Source organism: Myiozetetes cayanensis, unplaced genomic scaffold, assembly GCF_022539395.1.
Source record: "Myiozetetes cayanensis isolate MyiCay16 unplaced genomic scaffold, myiCay2020 scf6-25, whole genome shotgun sequence".
In the NCBI taxonomy this organism is placed as follows: domain Eukaryota; kingdom Metazoa; phylum Chordata; class Aves; order Passeriformes; family Tyrannidae; genus Myiozetetes; species Myiozetetes cayanensis.
This window is the reverse complement of record NW_026087853.1, coordinates 52,514,925-52,533,058: the sequence shown is the minus strand read 5'-3', so window position 1 is coordinate 52,533,058 and position 18,134 is coordinate 52,514,925. Positions and strand designations below refer to the sequence as shown.

Below are 18,134 nucleotides of genomic sequence, written 5' to 3'. Positions count from 1 at the left end.
GGGAATGTGAGAGAGATAAAGAAAGAAGTGCAAGTAAAGGCTGAGAAGCGAGTTTGCAGTGATAAGAATTCTGACAGAACACCGAGCCCAATCCTGGTGTCCACACTTCCTAAGGGATTTAGAAACACGAAGAAGAACCATAAAGAAGCCATAAAAGTTCTGGGGCTGAAAAATATGCTCTGCACTGTAATGCTTATGGAGCTCACTGTTTGGTTTAGCTAAGAGGAAGTGGGAAGGTCACTCAGAGCGTATCAGTGTTTCCACAGAAGGACACAGATTATCCTGAAGGCAAAACAGGTTCCAGTGCCTGGAAGCTAAAGATAGTCAAATTTGGTCTTTTCAAAGGCAGATGAGATTTTCCTAAGGTAAGTTTAAGACCATGGAAGTTTACCATGTCAGGTACTGACAGGCTGGTTGCTTTGGATCAATAAAATGAAATTACATTACTTTCTAAAACAAGTGCATGACTTAGCTTTGGGGGAAATGTCATCGCTAGTGTGAGTTTGCCTACTCTCGTGGTTTCTCCTCTGTGGTTTTGAATCTGCAAATCTAGTTGTGTACTCCAGCCCACAGGCTGACGCTTACCATTGAAGTAATTTTATTCCTGCATTTAATTTTCTCTGTAACATCCATGTGAGTGTGCAGATATCTTTTCTGTCAACTCATTCATTTCTTTTTCTATGACATGTCCACATATTTTAGGACCTTACTAATATGGTTTAGCACCAGTCTTGGTGCAGAGAGCATCTGGACACTAATCACCAAAGCATACTATTAACATAATTTGTATTTATACTTGAAAGCAATCCAGATATTTGTCCTTGAGGGGAATGAAAGTGAAAGCTGGGATGGCTCTCCAGGTTAGGGATTTAAGGTCTACCGCTTGAGAGTTACCGTTGAAAGACAAAGTTTTAATTATGCCTTCCAACAAATTTTAACACTAGTCTTGTCACGAGGAGGACCTCACATCTCTGCACTTGATTTTTTTACCTTGATTTTTTACTAAAAAGTATAATTACATATTTCTTTAAAGACCATTTCAGTAACATTTTAGTATTGTCCACCTATTCAGTGATTGCTCTGTATAACCCCAACCCTTTGGTGATAATTAATGGTTTCTACTCCAGGATACTGCTGCTATCTTAGACCTGATGATCTTGATTCTCATTTGAGGGGCAGCAGTAGAATGCCTTGATAATTTAGCCATTAAAAGCTTCAAAAATGTTATTTAATTGCATTAGGTTTGTTTCAATTCCATGTTCCAAACACAGACTCTCAATGAACTTGCAGTGCTGTTAAACTAGACTCTATGGACTCTATGTTCCTTCTACAAAGGAACTTCTGCCCAGGAGAAGAGAAAGCTAATTAGTTGTTTCTTTAGGATAAATTAAGAGACAAATAAAATAATTAAAAGCTTTCTGTTCAAAAAGGATTTAGTTAATACCCAGTGCAATTGAAATGTCATTATTGCTCAACATACAGCCGGATACACAGCCCTGGGTATGTTCTGTAAGCTACAAGAAAACTAATGAATGTAATCAAGGCTTGCTAAGATCAACTGATCAACTCCCTTTGAAATGCTCCCATTTAGTCTGGTGAAAAGATGTGTTTATGTGAATATGCTGGAAGCTGTCTCTCTGAAAAGAGTCTTTTTTTATTACTTTTTTAAAGCTCTAGTGTTTCTTTTCCATATTATGCAGTGAGCAGAACCACTGCAAGTGAGCAGGATGCTTATGTAGTCTTGAAATTTGTGAGCTATTAATTAAAATGTAGATTCTGGTTATAACTTTCTATAGCACCTTCCTTTGGCTGCAAGTGTGCTTGGACTTCTCTGGATTCTGTCTGATGCTATAGATAATTAAAATAATTAAATATATTAAAATATATTTATAATAATTATTATATTGTAATTTTATATTATAAATATTTATATTTATATTAATTATTTATATATTAAATAATTAATTAAAAATACAGCAGTGTAAGTGGAGAGTTGTCACAGAAGGGGAATGGGAAAACAAACTGACTACCCAAAGGAGGATAAACCCATTGAACTAGACTTCCCTGACCAGCACAAAAATCAATATTTTTTTCCTGCATTCCATTTATGTGGAATTAATTTGAAGGAGGAAACAATCTCACTATATCACACTATAATCTGAGAGGTACCACAATAATCTGTGGTAGCACATGGATAGCAGTTTGTTTGGTAGAAGACTGTACAGATTTTTGAAAAAAAGTATTCTTCAGATAACATTTTCCTCCTCCTTTGCACTGTTGAAGTGTAATGATGAGAGAATTCCATATGACAAAAGTAGAAAATGGGGTCATCCTGAGCTAGGAGACTCCTTGCCTCCAGAGATCTAGTCCAGTATTATTTATTAATTTGCATCTTTGAATGATTAAAAGCATGTGTGTATACACATACATATAAATATTTTTTAAAAATTTATCTTTGGTTTTAAAATTTTGAATTCCATGGCTACCATCAGTTGCAGGCAGCTGGAGTCAGGCAGCCAGATGTTCACTGCTACCTTGTGGACAAAATGGTGATTTGATGGGTAGTCACATGGAGGGAAAATACCTCTGGTATCTTTCTGTACAGGACAAACTTGCATTGAGCATTCAAAGCTTGTATTATGTGTTTGTGTAATCAGGATCTATCTGAGCACATTTCCATGCTCCACTGTTTTGTTCGGCTGCCAAATGCAATGAGACCCAATAAAATGTAGGCTTCGGTGACATTCTTTCTTCCAAAGCTTCTTCAAGTCCTTATAACTGTAATTATGTCAAATTATGTAAATTAGCCCTGAGAAGAGTTCCATCAACTGGGTAGTGTTCAAGAATCTTATTGTTCAGGCTGTTTGTCAAGTCTTCTCTTAGGGAAATGTTTATTTTGGAAATACTTCTATGCTGCTAAGTCTCCTAGGTGTTTGACAGTTCACCTAGTTCAGTCTGTCTCACTGCTTTTTCATTTAATCAGAACAAAATTAGACCTTATAGCAAAAAAAATGGTAAGTGATCAGGCAGAAAGGATAGAGACATGAATTACATGGTAGTAAAATGGTCAGAATTTTACCAAAATATTACTTTAAATAAGGAAGCTGCTCTGGCATCATGAACAACAAGAAGAGCAAAGACTAACCTCAGTTGTGCATTATTTAGTAGTAAACAATTAATCCTGCTCACACCCTGTGAGTTCTTTTCGGCAGGAGCAGGTGCAGACACAGCACGCCGGCAGCAGCACTGCGCTCCCTGAGGAGCTGAGGGCTGGAACCAGGTGTCAGGTCAGCAGCACTAGGATGTGACAGCCACTGCTCAGCACTGCTGCAGTGACTGTGCCACGTGGTCTGTGTGGTGACAGAGAAGGGGCCACGAGATGTAGGAGATGGAGGCCAGCACACCATGGGACATCTGTCAGCAGAAGCTGCTCATGGCCAGACCCATGCTCTTCTGAACTGACTCTCTCGGATGATTAAGTTTGTTGATGTGCTAAAGAAATAGCACATTCTAAATGCTGCAGTCAGTTTTTTTGGAGGGAGTGGATTGGCTTGGGGTTTTAAGAAGTCTCTCGGTCTCCAGTCTGATTTCTCAGGTTTATTGCTGATGGCAGGTCAGATGTCTGCCTTACAAGTGAAATTTGTCTCTATCTACCTCACCTGGGTGGCAGCAGGTCAGAGAGAAAGTACACTTACATCATGTCAGGCAGTCCTCCAGAGGCATAAGAAAGACAAAAGGAGGGTTTTTCTGTAATTACTCTTTATCTTGAAGTATCTTCATGTTTCCACTTAGTGGGATAGGCCTGTGACTCTCTTATGCTAGTCAGACTATCCATGGTGTCACTATTTGCTGTTGTGAGAAATGCTACAGGTGAGGGCTCTGTGTAAAAAGTGGTATAAAAAAGGACACAAGGCTGACCTAAAACCCTGAGATTAATCCTTTTAAGGCTGCTCTATGTTGAATTCTTTTTGGAACAGCATAAAGTAATTCAGCTTCCAGTGTGGTTGGCATAGAAAGGTAGGAAAAATGCATCTGAAGGGACAGACACGACAGCCTTCATGGGAGGCAGAGGATGTGCAGGGCCTACAGTCAGCACTGTCCTTTTCCCACACCCACTGATAACATAGCTTTTGCATGTTGTGGGGAACTGTGATTATAGTCAGTGCTGCAGGTTTCCACAGCAGAACTTCCAGTTGAGAAATGTTTGGAGGGGGCGGTTTGTGCTATCCTGAGAAACTGTAAACAAAATTTGTTGTTGACAGCTGCAGTATCATTTCCTAAATATCATAGTAGGAATTGTTTTGGAAAGAAAAGGGAAGACAGACAAGCAAATTAACTACTGAGTTGTTACAGTATTCCACAGATAAATATGATGATTTAGATCTCATTTAAATAGATATGAGATAATAGATAGTGCAATACTACTGCTAGCTAGCATCGTTCCCCACAATCACATCCCAGAAAAGTACAGGAATGCAGGATGCAGACTGCATGGCAGGATTAAACTGGTGGCCTGTGAAGCAAGGAGAGGGTCTGTGTACCAATTTCATACGTCCCCTTGCTGAGGACAGAGTGCAGAAGCAGAGCCCAATTCCCTGTAATGTCCACTCTAGTTGTCATTAGCCAAGGACATCAGTGTACCAGAGGGAGTCATTTCAGTAGAGCTGTGTGTGTCTAAGGGAAAAGCGGTCCCCATCAGCTTCATCAGATTCTTCCATTATGAGAGCCAAAGGATAGAAAAACAGCATCATTAATTTATCAAGAATTTGGATTTATGCTTTATTTCTAACCCCAAAGGGTGCAAATACTCTCAGCATGTATTTGTAGTATAAGACATGCTGTACTGCTGGACAGCTATATAATTAGGCAATGCTGTTTGCCTGGCAGCTCAGAACAGAAAGGGGTTGTGATCCTGTGAAAAAAAATACAGACTTTGATCCTGCAGGAGAAATACAAAGGAAAGCAGAACCTAATTATTCAATTAAATGAACCCACAGACTAGGTTAAACTCCTGTTTTTTAGTGAGGCTATCTGATTTTTAAATAACCAGTGTTGCCAATTGTGAAGTTTTGAACTTCAGACCCAAAAGAGCATATCCACAAGCCTTAGGGACCCCAGAGAAATAGTGGTGTATGGGTCCACCAGCACTTTCTTCTATATTTAGATATTCTTTGCCCATTTTTGATCAAATATTACCCTAGCTTGCCTGTACTTTATATTTTAACTAATTGGATAACTGCACAAGGTGTTATCACTGAAGGAAAAGGAATCTGAACTATTGTTCTGCTTACACATGAGAAAGTGACAGTTAATGTTTTAATTTTAATTTTGCTCTAAATTTGTCCCTAATTCATGTGCAACTTAATATTCTTGTTGTATTTTAATATGACAACATGAATTTAAAGAAACAGGTGTGTTAAAGAATTTCTTTTTTATTCTTCTTGAACTGTGTCTTACTATAAGCCTATAAACTCTTTAGTCCCATTTAAGCAGAATGGAATTGTTGAGAAGTACAGAAATCTGAAAGCATTCTGTCTTTCTCCATTTTGAATACTTGACTTTAACTTAAATATGAAAATGTATAAGCAAAAAACGTGTACAAAAATAAGAAATACAAATATTACTATATAGTATTGTGTTTTAACAACTAATGTTAAATTTGCTTGGCAATTATTGCTGTAGCTAGTGGTGATCAAAATTCCATTGTAGCAGTTTAGTCTTCTATTTGGAGTAATTTTCTAGTAGCAAGTTTTAATCTTTGCAAATTAGGTGTAGAACTTGCCAGCTAGAAAGTTTGTGTGTGAATACAGCAGTAAAATGAGCTTTTAGTGGGTGCATCTCAAGTCTTTTCTAGCATATCACATTATGCAGTATTTACTCTCCTGAGGACTACATTTAAAATCCAAAGACACTTGTGCTGAATTAATTTAGAAGGAAGTTAACACATACCCATGTTTTTCCTTCAAAACAGATACCCTATTTGCATATTTTAGCATATAATTTTTAAATGCCACATTTATTTACAGAGAAATTGTTTGTTCTAGTTCTGCATGATTTTTCCTAATTTCAGGTGTCCAGATAGGCTCCATCTAAAAATCACAGATGACAGCTGCTGCTGACAAGGTACTGCAAGGCACTGTAATATCAGGCATGTAAAGGAATGGCCAAATCCAGATTGTTTCCTACAACTTGTCTGATAGCCAGCACTTACCAAACAAAGTGGAGTTTTGGGAGATCTGAGCTCTGTTCTTGGTCCCCTCTTTGCATTACTGCACCAGTCACTTCTTGGCTTCTGCATTCCTCAACTCTGAGATGGATGGAAGTATTTTTACCTTTATCTTGCAGCTTTTGTTAGTTGTAACTTCCCAGATGAAAACAAAACTCTGTCCTGATCAAGTCAGTAAAAGTTGCATCTTTAATTCCAGTGGAGACAAAACCAGTATCTATGTAAGTAAGGTTTGGCTACCAAATAACCCCCTGCAGTCCAAGATGCAAAGAGGAGAAAAATGTTCCCTTGAAAGTCAAATAAATAAGGATGAAACAATGATGTATATGACAAGAAAAGAGGGTTTGTTATTCAGTGAAATGATCAGGCCATTATGTCTGGTATCTTGAACTCAACAGCAAAGACAGTGTAACAGACAGAAAAATACACGATTTGCATTATTGTCTGAGTAAACTGTGAAAGGTTTGTGCTGCAGCAGCAAGGACATTCCTTTCTCAATATCAGTTATAATCAGCTTTGTGTGGTTACTGGGGAAAAGCCATTTTCAGTAACTAGACACTGTGATCAGAGTCCCAAAGAGCCCAACCTAAATTCCCGTGTTAGAATATGCAGATCAATTGAAATACCAGCGCAGATTCATTTCCTAATTTTCTTGACTTGGCACTCAATTTGTTTCTTGGTCTCTAGAGACTGGTTTAATCATAAGCATATAATGACAATGCAAGTAGTTCAGTTTCTGGGTTAAAATGAGTTAAGCCTCCTTCATACTGAGCATTTGTGTTAGAAAACCTAGATTAATTGTATACAACACACACACACAAAAAAATTGTCACTTGGTATTTTTGTTTTCCAAAGGAATTATGCCTCACAAACAAATAGGCATTCCTCTCATCTAAAACTCAAAAATCTTCAGGAATCTGTTATTATATCTATGGAAAATAATGAGAAAACATGGGAAAACATAAAAATCTTGGGTTTCCTGATTGTGCTGAAAGGAGTTTCCTCTTTATCTGGCTGAAGATGAGTAACGAGGTATCACCTATGCTAGGTTGGTAAATAACAATGGGAAGCTGTCTTCTTTACATCAGTTTTCTATATATGCTACGTTAGAACAATGTTTTCCTCCATAAGGAGAAAAAGAGAATAAAGCAGGAAGGTGCTTCTAGGTATGAGTTTCAAGTGCATGATGTCAGTGTGTATAGTTTTATGCCCCTCACTACCAGCAAGACATTGAGGTGCTGCCGTATGTCCAGAGAAGGACAACGGGGCTGGTGAAGGGTCTGGAGCACAAGTGTGATGAGGGACGGCTGTGGGAGCTGGGGGTGTTCAGTCTGGAGGAAAGGAGGCTGAGGAGACACCTTGTCACTCTACCTGAAAGGAGGTTGTAGCCAGGTGGGTATTGGTCTCTTTTCTCAGTGACAGGATGAGAGGAAATGGCCTCAAGCTGTGCCAGGGGAGGTTTAGATTGGCTATCAGAAAAAAATTCCTGACTAAAAGGGTTATCAAGCACTGAAACGGGCTGCCCACAGAAGTGGTGGAATCACTGACCCTGAAGATATTTAAAAGATGTGTAGATGTGCCATTTGGGGACACAGTTTGATTGTGGACTTGGCAGTGCTGAATTCACAGTTGGACTCAATAATCTAAAAGGTCTTTTTTTTTTTTTACCCTAAACAATTTTGTGATTCTATATACCAAAATGGTGATTACTTCAAAACCAAACAAAAAGGCAAAACCTAGGAATACGCAATTTGCTGCATTACAGATCAGAAAATTAATTAACTGGATTAATTACCTCATCTAGAAGACTGCCTCAGGCAGTGGTCAGTGCTTGCTGTTTCACAGAAATGAGTTCTGTTCTGAGCCAACAGTTCACTGTAGGACCAGAAGGAAGATTACTTTTTTGACCCCTGGTGTGCTCTCTTTGAGAGGATTGAGACTTGATTTGTCTGAATGATCATCTCAACGTGCCTACAAAGAGTTGTTTTATCAGCACTCTTAAAATTAACTCAGCCCATCAAAAACATCTCGTCAGTCACTGAACATTGATGCCTGTGACAATGAATTTAACAGGTTTCCTGTACTCTCATAAATCACAGCAATTTTGCAAGTTTCTAATCTAACAATCCTTTTTTCTTAAAAAAGTTTGTTTAATATTTTCTCACTGGTGTTCACAGGTATTCATACTTTTGATCACTAAAGTCAGGTCCCACTAATTTTCATTCACATCCTAAGCCAAGTCCTCTTTCTAGTTCATGTTCATATATTTTGTAACTCCCCACTATCTGAATATTCCATCACACTTCAAAGTATCTTTGTTGCCTTTCTCCATCTTCAACTTCAGACATCTTGAAGCAAGCCTAGATCAAAGCAGATAAATCAAGCTTGAGTTGTTTGCAGAAGTCATTTATATGTAATCTCAGAATGAAAGAGGAAAAAGGTAACTTTTCTGAGCTTTTCATAAAGTGTGTTTTTAAAATATGCAAATAAAGCCAACATCTCCAGCACTCCCATCTTTTTCCTACTTGTATCGAAATATTATTTCATTGAACAGACAGCTGCTGCATGGCACAATCTATGAAAAAATACTATATAATAAAAAAATTTGTATTTTTAGTTTGAGCAAAATTATTCTGCAGAAAACAAAGCAATGACTTTGGATACTTTTCTATAGGCCATGGCTCACTCAAGACTCCAGAAATGTTTAGGCACACAGGATTCCCCTATATCCAACAATCCTGCTAGTACAAGAGGTACAAAATGTAGCAGTTCTTATAGTTGTGACCTTATATAATTTAGAAACATATCTTAAATTTAAATTTAGAACTTCAGAGTATCAAAGTTCAAGCTCTAAGTAGTCAGTCACTACTTAGTATAGAGGGTTCTCTGAATGCTGCCAGGTCAGACAGCAGGCAGAGGATGGAGAAACACTTGGGAACAGCATCCCATCTAGTAGTGAAGAAAAAAAAAAATCAGTAATATCAGTCTGTGAATCATCTCTCACCAACATGCATTGCTGGTGCTCACTCTTTTATGAGTATCAGTTCTCAAACAAACAGGCGTGTAATTTATTTCTAAATGGCTTGTCCTGTTCACTGGTTACCCAGGACAGCAGCTGTTGGTCAGAAAATACACACCATTATCAACTGTGCAACATAAGGCCAGTTTTTCCTTTTCTGCAGAGGACTTACTAGGTAATCCTAGCTATCAGAAGATCAACATAATACACCATCATCTGGATTTGCTGCCAAAACAAAACCAAACAATATGTTCAGCTGTAAATCCTATATTTAGCCATAATTGTCAGGGCTATGTATGGATAAAGGATTCCTTTTTTAATCTGCTTCCCGCTGTACCACACCCACACACACATCCCTGGGAATAGTGTTCAACAATTAATTTTAAAAATCATATTGTAAATATGATGTAAAATATTTGTTTCTGCAGATGTTTTTCTAGCATGTCAGGAAAATTTCCTGGCCACTGCTGATACAGCAACAATTCATGTTTATCCAGGCTAGAAAGATTATTAGACATTTTTCAGAAATTAATATATTCTACTCTAAAACTTCCTTCCATTTTCTTAGCTGAAAATGCATTTTTTTCTTCAGAAAATGGGACTAAAACTATCATATCCTGAAGAGTTTCTTGATATTTCAGTGAAGCCTTGAATTTATTTCTTTTTAAGGTATTATTTTCTCAGTCTTGTTATTTACAATCTGTTATAAAGCTGTGATAAATTTTTATATATATGTGGAGAAATATTAGTGATAGTTATAAATCCATACATTTAATTTCTGATTTTAATGCCGTATGTCTGTAATTTTTTTCTATCGCAGTTACATTCTCTGTATGAAACAGCATTTCCTTTTGCCAAGTTTAGTTGTCTTTAATACTTCAATGAATACTATTGTATATTGCTACGTCATGAAGATTTAACTATTACACCTTTAAAGGGCTGTGCTCAGAACCTGGGCTGTTCTATGTCCATGTAGCCAGTCTAGATTAAACAAAACAGAAAATGACTGCACAAACCACTAGCTACTAAAACCCAGTCTGGACATACAGATGAGGCTGCATCCTTTGATTTGTTGCAGCAGCAATATAAAAAAATTGGTTGCAGCAATAGACAAATTCAGCATTTATGATTATCTAAAACCTGAACACTCACTCAGACATCTTGGTAATGCATTGAATGAGACACAACAGTTTAATGTCTACATCATGGTTTAACTCTTGAGTGATGTGTCTAATTCCAGTGTCAGAGGATGTTTCATAGTATTTATGCATTAGGCACGAGCAAGTGGTTGTAAGGCCAATGCTTGGGTGGCTTGACAACAGATTCTGAGTGTAGGAAGAGGGAAAAAAATTACTTGTTCCTTAAAAAAGGGTTTGGCTGATCCCTGTTACAACACCAGTTTACATTGCATATAGCAATTAGTTTTGGTTAGTATTGAAAAAAGAAATTCATATTTTAAATGTGTCTGGTAGGCCTATCTACTTGTAAATAGGGATCTAAATAGCTGACAAACACCTTTTAAATATATAACTGTGGTCTATATAATACTTCATGGACAGGATAGCAGATAATGCATCTTATTTTCACAGTAGTCATCAAATATATTAGGAAGCAAGTGCCTTTGAAGAAGAGCAACAGCTAACAATACACTTCACTAAGAAATATTTCAATTTGAATAGTTCAATTAAATCGATGCAAGGTTTGAACAACAAAGGGTATGCTAGAGAGCCTGTTTTACTTCCAGCAAACCCGTTTGACAAAGTTGTGAAATTTATTATGCTGCTTTAAATTTGAGAAGGAATTTATCAGGTACCTGTATATTATATATTCCTATGTCCTTTTTGCAACTATAAAGCAGAAAATCAAAGCCTAATAACATCATCCAATATTTCCAAGCAATTGGCAATACTGAAGATACATTAATTACTGTATGGGATGAATTATCCCCTCTTTCCTAAGAATGCTTCCTCACTGCATCAATATCAAAAATTATTTGTAAAATTCAAGCAATTTTCTTTAGGATGAAGTTTGGTGTAGTAACAATCACTGCAAATTTGCACCAATAGTCCAGGGAAATGCATGGGAAGATCAAGTGTTCTGTTTGGAGTGGAGATTATCTATGTCTCATATACCTCAACATAATTCCTTGATTCAAATGTATCAAAGCAACTGTGAAGATTTGACTTTCTGCCTCAAAGGCAGAGTGAACATGTAAATATTTGAGGTCACTGATTGAGGTCCAAATAGAAAATTAATAGACTAGTGAATGCAATGATCTATACAGTACATGTGATATGAGACTGGATACACTCATTAACCTTGTAAGACCTTTCCCTGAAATATCATCCGTGGTTGGGCAAGCACTTTTTTTTGTTTCTCTTTTAGGTAGAATAACATGAGCTTTAATGTGATGAGCAAAAAATAGGTTTAAACTCTGTAAGGAAAAGTGTATGCTTTGGAGTAACTTGTGAAAAATACCTGTGAGTCTGATTTTCAGTAATATATTCATTCAACATCCCTCGGTTTTACAAGTGATCAAACCCTGTCTTAACTTTCATGCTTATGAAGCCCTGATTCACTCTAAAGCAACAACCCCAACTCCCTGTTTTCCGTTTCTGCGTTGCTTTTTCTGGGAAATTTGGAATCCCAGTACAACAACTTGCAGCTCACAGGCCTCATCACACCTACCTAAATATCACAGATTACATCTAGCAGATGTGCCAAGTCAAACAATGACTAAATTGACCAAACCAGGTCGATTTTGAGAATTATTTTTTCAGCTTTAATGGTGCTACGTAGCCACATTCAAATCCTTCCTTTAAAATACCTAGACTATGTGAAGCAGCATCTCTCTTATTTTCCTGCCTGGTGCTTTTTAGTTCATATATCAAAACACAACCTTGGCAATCTAACCTCAGAGTAACAGAGAACAGCAAACTACATGGTTCTTCCTGAAGAGAATTCTTACTGGGAGAAAATTAGAGAGTAAATATAATGGGAAATTTCTATTAAATACAGCCAGAAATAAAACAACATTTTGCACTGCAACCAATAAATGTCACCTGATTTAAAGGCCTGTCATTCTGCACAAAGGATAAGTAACCATATGGTGAGATTTTTTTTGCAAGTAAACACATAAGTTGTTCAGATATTTTTGGCTTTGTACGTGTTTACAGAAGTTTCTTGGTGCATCTTTTTTCATGAAGTCAGAACATGGTTTGTTTTGAAGGGAGTTTATCCGAGGAGTGTAACATGGTATGACAGCCCAGGTGTGCAGCAGCAATAGCGTGGAGGGACTGAAGTTTCAGCTTACATGATGGGTATACCCTGTATGTATTTCTTTACAGAAAAACTGTATTTATCCCTGGTATTCAGAAAGAAAGCTGTACCAGTGCTCTGTCCCATGTGTAGCCCTCTGTAGAGGAGATGATAGTAGAGAAAACTGTATGAGAGCCTTCAACTAAGCCTGGTTCTGCAAGGGCCAATATTCCAGAGAGGACCCATCCCACTTTACCACCCTACAGAACAAATGCAGGAAGGGGGAGGTTTGGGAACTGTGTGTTTGCCAACCCCCAATAAACCGAAACAAAAGCCATAGAACAGTTCAGCAAAAACTGTCAAATTAGTTTGCACAGCTCTAATCTAGAATATGTAAGGATATACTTGCAACATGCTGCTCTTTCTAAAAGCAAGTTGGTTTTTACATACAGACCATGGGAATGTCTACCAGGCACGTTGGACCATCCTGTTACTGCAAGGGTTTGCAGGTACACCCTTAAATGCTGTATTATTGAATAAATTCCAGTGAAAGACTGGAAAGCGAAGCTCTTACATACAGTAGATATGCAGAGAGTACAATAACTCTTAAGGAAGTCAAAAGTATTGTCTTCCACTCTATGTAACAGGATGTGTGATTTGAGATAGTGTTAACATTAAAAGTACACTTATGAAGCACTCAATTAGTTTTCTATGTGTCTGAGGCCACGGAAAGAGTTGAGAGCATTTGTGCTTCTCACAGAAATTGATGGGCTTTGCAAAGCAAATTAAAGCAAGTTTTCAGTCAAACTTGTTAGTGCTGACATGTTCAGTCTATTTTTTAGAGAATAGTTGACCTGGATATTTATTTATCCTCTTGAGACTTCTACTGCCATTGAGCTGCCTCTCATCATCAGTGATCTTAATCCTAATTCTGTTCAACTGGGCAGAATTCCTCTTGAACTTGTTTCAGCCTACAGAATTACATTTTATGTCTCATGATTAAAGGCGTTACCCTAGGCTATCAATTTTTTGCCCTTAAATTGGAAAGTAGAGGTCTTACCTAGAATGGGGAAAAGAAACCAGTTAGACAACTCAGCTTTCACTTGGCCTGCAGAGTAGTAATACAATAAACCATTTTGCCAAACACACGGTAAAGCTGACCATGAGAGTTTTATATAAGTTTTGCTAAATGCTTATTAAAACAAACAAACAAACAAACAAACAAAAAACAGACAGACTGCAGAAACTGTTCAGGATTACTGTAATTTGGAGGCCAAGCCAGTGAGAGGCACGAATGCAGCATTAGTTTTTTGGTGCATTGGTCCTGCCTGCTCTCTTTTCTCAGTGGAATTATTTAGTTCATGCACTTTAATCCTTGCACTGCTCACTAAGTCAGGCCTTGTGACATGTACTAGGTGTGCTGTCATCAATCCAGAGGTAACACACCAATACCACTGTCCCAGGCTTGCATGAGGCACATGAAGGGGACCTGAATACAGTTAAGTAAACTAACTACAGGAAATACTAAAGTAAATACTATACAAACTTTACTCCCTGTTATTCAGAGCAGTTCTTTCATTTATATGCCTACTGAAAGGAACCAAAGCTGTGTAGACTGCATCGTCTCCAAGGGATGAAGTCATGGCTCTGAACAGGCCTCACATCTCTTAGGAGCTAAATTGTTCTGTTTCTAACAGGGCTTGAGCCTTTACGTTTGTCTTTTGTGGGGAAAAAAAACCCATCCTGCTAAAAGCATCTGTGCTCTGTACAACACTCAGTTCCCACATATTAGCTGCTACTTAACTTTGATGTCTCTTTTACATTCCATTCAGCAACTCCAAGGTACTCAGCAGGGTGATTTTCAGTAGCCACTGCAGAGCACTTTCCAGCGCATCAAAAAGAGCTTCCTCAGTTTTTTATCTTCTGAGTCACTTGTTTCTGTTAAATAGAGGGCAGATTTCACATGAGGACACGTCAGAAAAAGACAAGAGGTGTGAGGGGAGCTTTTTGTGTGCTTTTTCGGTTTCTTGCTTGTTTTGTTTTTCCTTGAGTGGTTTACACTTCGTTTATGTAGCTACCTGTATTAAAGTGTTTCACGTGAGTATATTTAGTGTATTACCTCGGTCTGCTCTACAAGACTCAGAAAAAACGAAAAACTTTGTCTTTTCTGTGACCTCCTCCTTCATCTAACCCCAAATCCGTGTGGCATTTGGGCCCATTCAAGTGAAAGAACCCTTCACATCCGAAACAAATGGGAATTAAGCAGGAAAATTCCCACTCAGCATGGCAATATTTATGCCTTAGTGCTGTACCTTCCTCTACCTAACAGATTTCTAAGTGACCTAGACCCCATGCACCGTCCCTGGGGAGAAAAATTAGGCACCACAGAATGGGATTCACAAAGTGCAGCCAAGAAATGAGGTATTGGCTCCAGCCCAGCTGCTGAAGCTAAACTTGAATACCCCAACTCATTCCTGTTCATAAGCATAAGAACTGTTCTCAAGGTGGGCACTACAGAGTTCTTTTCAAAGAGTTGGAGTGAGAAGAGTTGTACCAGAGAAACCCATGTTTTAGATTTATAAACATGGAGAGAATTAATTCTGTCCCTCCCCTTATGCTAGTAAGTTAGAAATGACAGGCAAAGCCTGAAAATACCATACACAGATTCATATCCCAAGTTCAAAAGTCAGGCTAGTAACAGACCTGAACTAGTGTCCCATAATGGGTTAGTTTTCTGACAAGACAAAAAGTGGGACAACTTTCTTCAGCTCCCAGTGCAAGATCTGAGCTGAGGACGTCTCAAACAGTGAAACTGGGATGAGAGATGACATAAATGAAAGGCTCAGAACTAGTTAACATACCTTACAGCAACACAAGCACCTCCAGCATCAGCTGAAAACACAAACACTTGGTTTTGGGTTTTGGCAGAAACACTTGTAAACTGTAATTCCCAGTTCCCAGTTTAAACTCAGATAGCTGACCCTGGGTGCCATGCAACACTGAGCCTGTGCAGTGAAAAAACCATACTCAACAGTTTTCATTAATGACAGAAACATTGTACTTTGCTAGAAGAAAACAGAACAACTGTTTATTTTTGCAATGAGAAAATATCTATTACCTTAGAGTTTTATATGTGAAGAACCTAGTTCAGATCTCATTAATGGAGGTGGCTGGGGGCGAGGAGCATCAATCTCACTACAGTGAACTTTAGAAGGCCAAAGTAACCAGGGAGGTTGGGGGGCTGAGGAAGGGCGTGTAGGGTGCATGTCTAGGACAAGAGAACAAGTAGCATATAATAAAGTTTTGACTAATTTTTCATCCTAGTTTCTTGAAATTTCTTGCATGCCTTGCAGTTTTATTGCTTTTGGATAGCTTAGAGTTTATGCTCCCACCAGCCACCCAAATTTAACTACTGTTATTAATACAAATGTCAATAATGGTTATACAGCAGTAGGAAAATACAGTTCACTCAGCATTTCCTTATGGAGGAATATTAAAATACCTCTGTATGCCTGTCTGTCTAGTAAAGTAATCAGTGAAAATTGTATCAAGACTGCACGTAGGCCTTCCATGAGGATTTACAGGAGCCTCATGTTTTTAATTTTTGTGGATTATTCTAGAAATGGTCTCACTTACCCAAAGCTATATTTAAAATGTGGAGCTTTCAAAACTAATTCTGTGTTGCATTAGCCAGGCCCAAAAAATTATTTTAGAAGTCAGTTGTTGGAGAAAGTACTTACTAAGCATTACTGGTAGGATAGGAGGAGACCCCCAGTCTCCTTTCTGAACGAAGTAGATCCTGTACTGAATGGCAGGAACTACCTTGTCTGAGGAACAGCCTGCTCTAAAACAGCACACAGCCAATATATTTATGCCAATAGACTTGTGATTATAACAGCAATGTTTCCCAGTTATGATTTTATAATGCAAGGAGAAAATGATGAGGTGGTGTTTTTTGCATGGGGCTGAGGATTTTTATAGCAACTATTTTTTTCCCACTGTACAAGTAAGTAATTTAAATGCAGCTTTTCTTTCCATGTACACTTTTCAAATGCACTAATCTGGACTGACTAACATGCCATTCTTTGATTTGCAGATTAAGCCAGTAATTCTCTACTACTCAGGTCCAAGACACTCTAGGAAAGCCACTTTTAGACTTCTGTGCAATTACTCTGCTCTGTGCATCTTGGAAGAAACTTCCCAGATAATAATGCGTACAAGTTATCTATTACCTTTATTAGACAGGAGAGAGGATGAAAGAACCTACTAAAAACAGATTTAAAGGGGAGGGAAATGTAATCTGTGTCACCTGCATGACAATTTAATTGTAATTGAGGTCTACAGTTAACTGCTGATAGTCCCAGTGATTTAAGACTCCATGCAACTCAGCAGTGAAGGCTTTAACATGGAAGTATTAAGGTGAGAATTGAACAGACTCAATACTGAGGATTAGCAACATAAGATTATAAAAGACATTTCAGTATTCAAAGAATAAACAATTTTTTGCATTTTGTCCTTTGTACAGGACACCCCTGGCCTCGTTTGCCTTCTTTTCGGTGTTCAGAAGTGCAGCAGAGCCACAAAGTCAGGGAGCTGAAGCAAACAGGAAAGCTTTGGCTCGTGGTTAAAATGCGTGGCTAGAAACGCAGCTCAATTCCAGAAATCCCATATGCTGAAATGGAAACCAGGCAATTGAGGCTATTCCCAACTGCATCAGAGATTAAACCAGCCTGTGACAAAGGAACTTTCATTCCAACCTAGTGCTCACCTTGTCTCTAACTGAAGCATTTTTCCCTGTAGCATTTGTAGATGGACAGTGGGATGTTCTATGAATTTATTTTACCACACAGTAGCAATGGAACAAGTTCACAATGTTTAATCCAAACACTTCTTTTTTTTTTTTCCGCCATCTTTAAAGGGAGGCCCTATCCAGAACCGAAAATCCAAGCGCTGCCTGGAATTGCAGGAAAACAACGAAAACGAATTTGGATTTCAACTGGTCCTTCAGAAATGCACTGGACAGCGCTGGTCTATAACAAATGTCCTGAGAAGCTTGTCATCATAGCAGACTAAATTTTGTACCCATTTCTTTTGCTACTGTGTAGCAAATATTGCATTGTCACCTGCTGTACTGTATTCTTCTCGCTCCCCATCCCCCCCAGTTCCTTCTCTCCTCTTTTTTGTCTCTTTGATTTTATTTGGTGAGTGTGTGGGAATTGGGTTTGTGGATTGAAAATAAGGCATTTTTATTTCACAATGATGTTTTCACGGCATTTATAGAGACATTGAATGACAGGTGACGGGTAGGCTATCCTAAAATATTTTACAACTGTAAATAGGAAACAAATGGAGAATATTTATAACTCAAACTTTTATTGAATAAAAAAGTCCAAACACTATTGCTGTCTAGCTGTCTCCATGGAAATCATTTGGAAGTTAAGTGCTGGTTTCATTGTTTTCATTAACCCAACCCTGATCTCGACAAGTTGTTGCAGAGCAACAGTATTTTCCAGACTTGTGATAAAAAGTCCTACCTGCACACTAGTAGCTACAGGGAGAGAGGATTTTTTCCATTTTCCCTCCCTGGAGATCTGCCTAGGCCACTGTATCTACTAGTGTGCAAATATGGGG

General features: G+C 38.1%; 1 protein-coding gene across 1 annotated transcript in view; it reads left to right on the top strand.

The window, feature by feature from the left end:
• GALNT18 (polypeptide N-acetylgalactosaminyltransferase 18) overlaps positions 1–17,902 on the top strand; it is a 224,863-nt gene extending 206,961 nt beyond the window's left edge. Inside the window, exon 12 of the mRNA XM_050335385.1 lies at positions 17,422–17,902. Within this exon, the coding sequence (XP_050191342.1) occupies positions 17,422–17,568 (147 nt within the window). The 3' untranslated portion in view covers positions 17,569–17,902. The remainder of the gene's footprint in view (positions 1–17,421) is intronic.
• Positions 17,903–18,134: the final 232 nt, after the last annotated feature.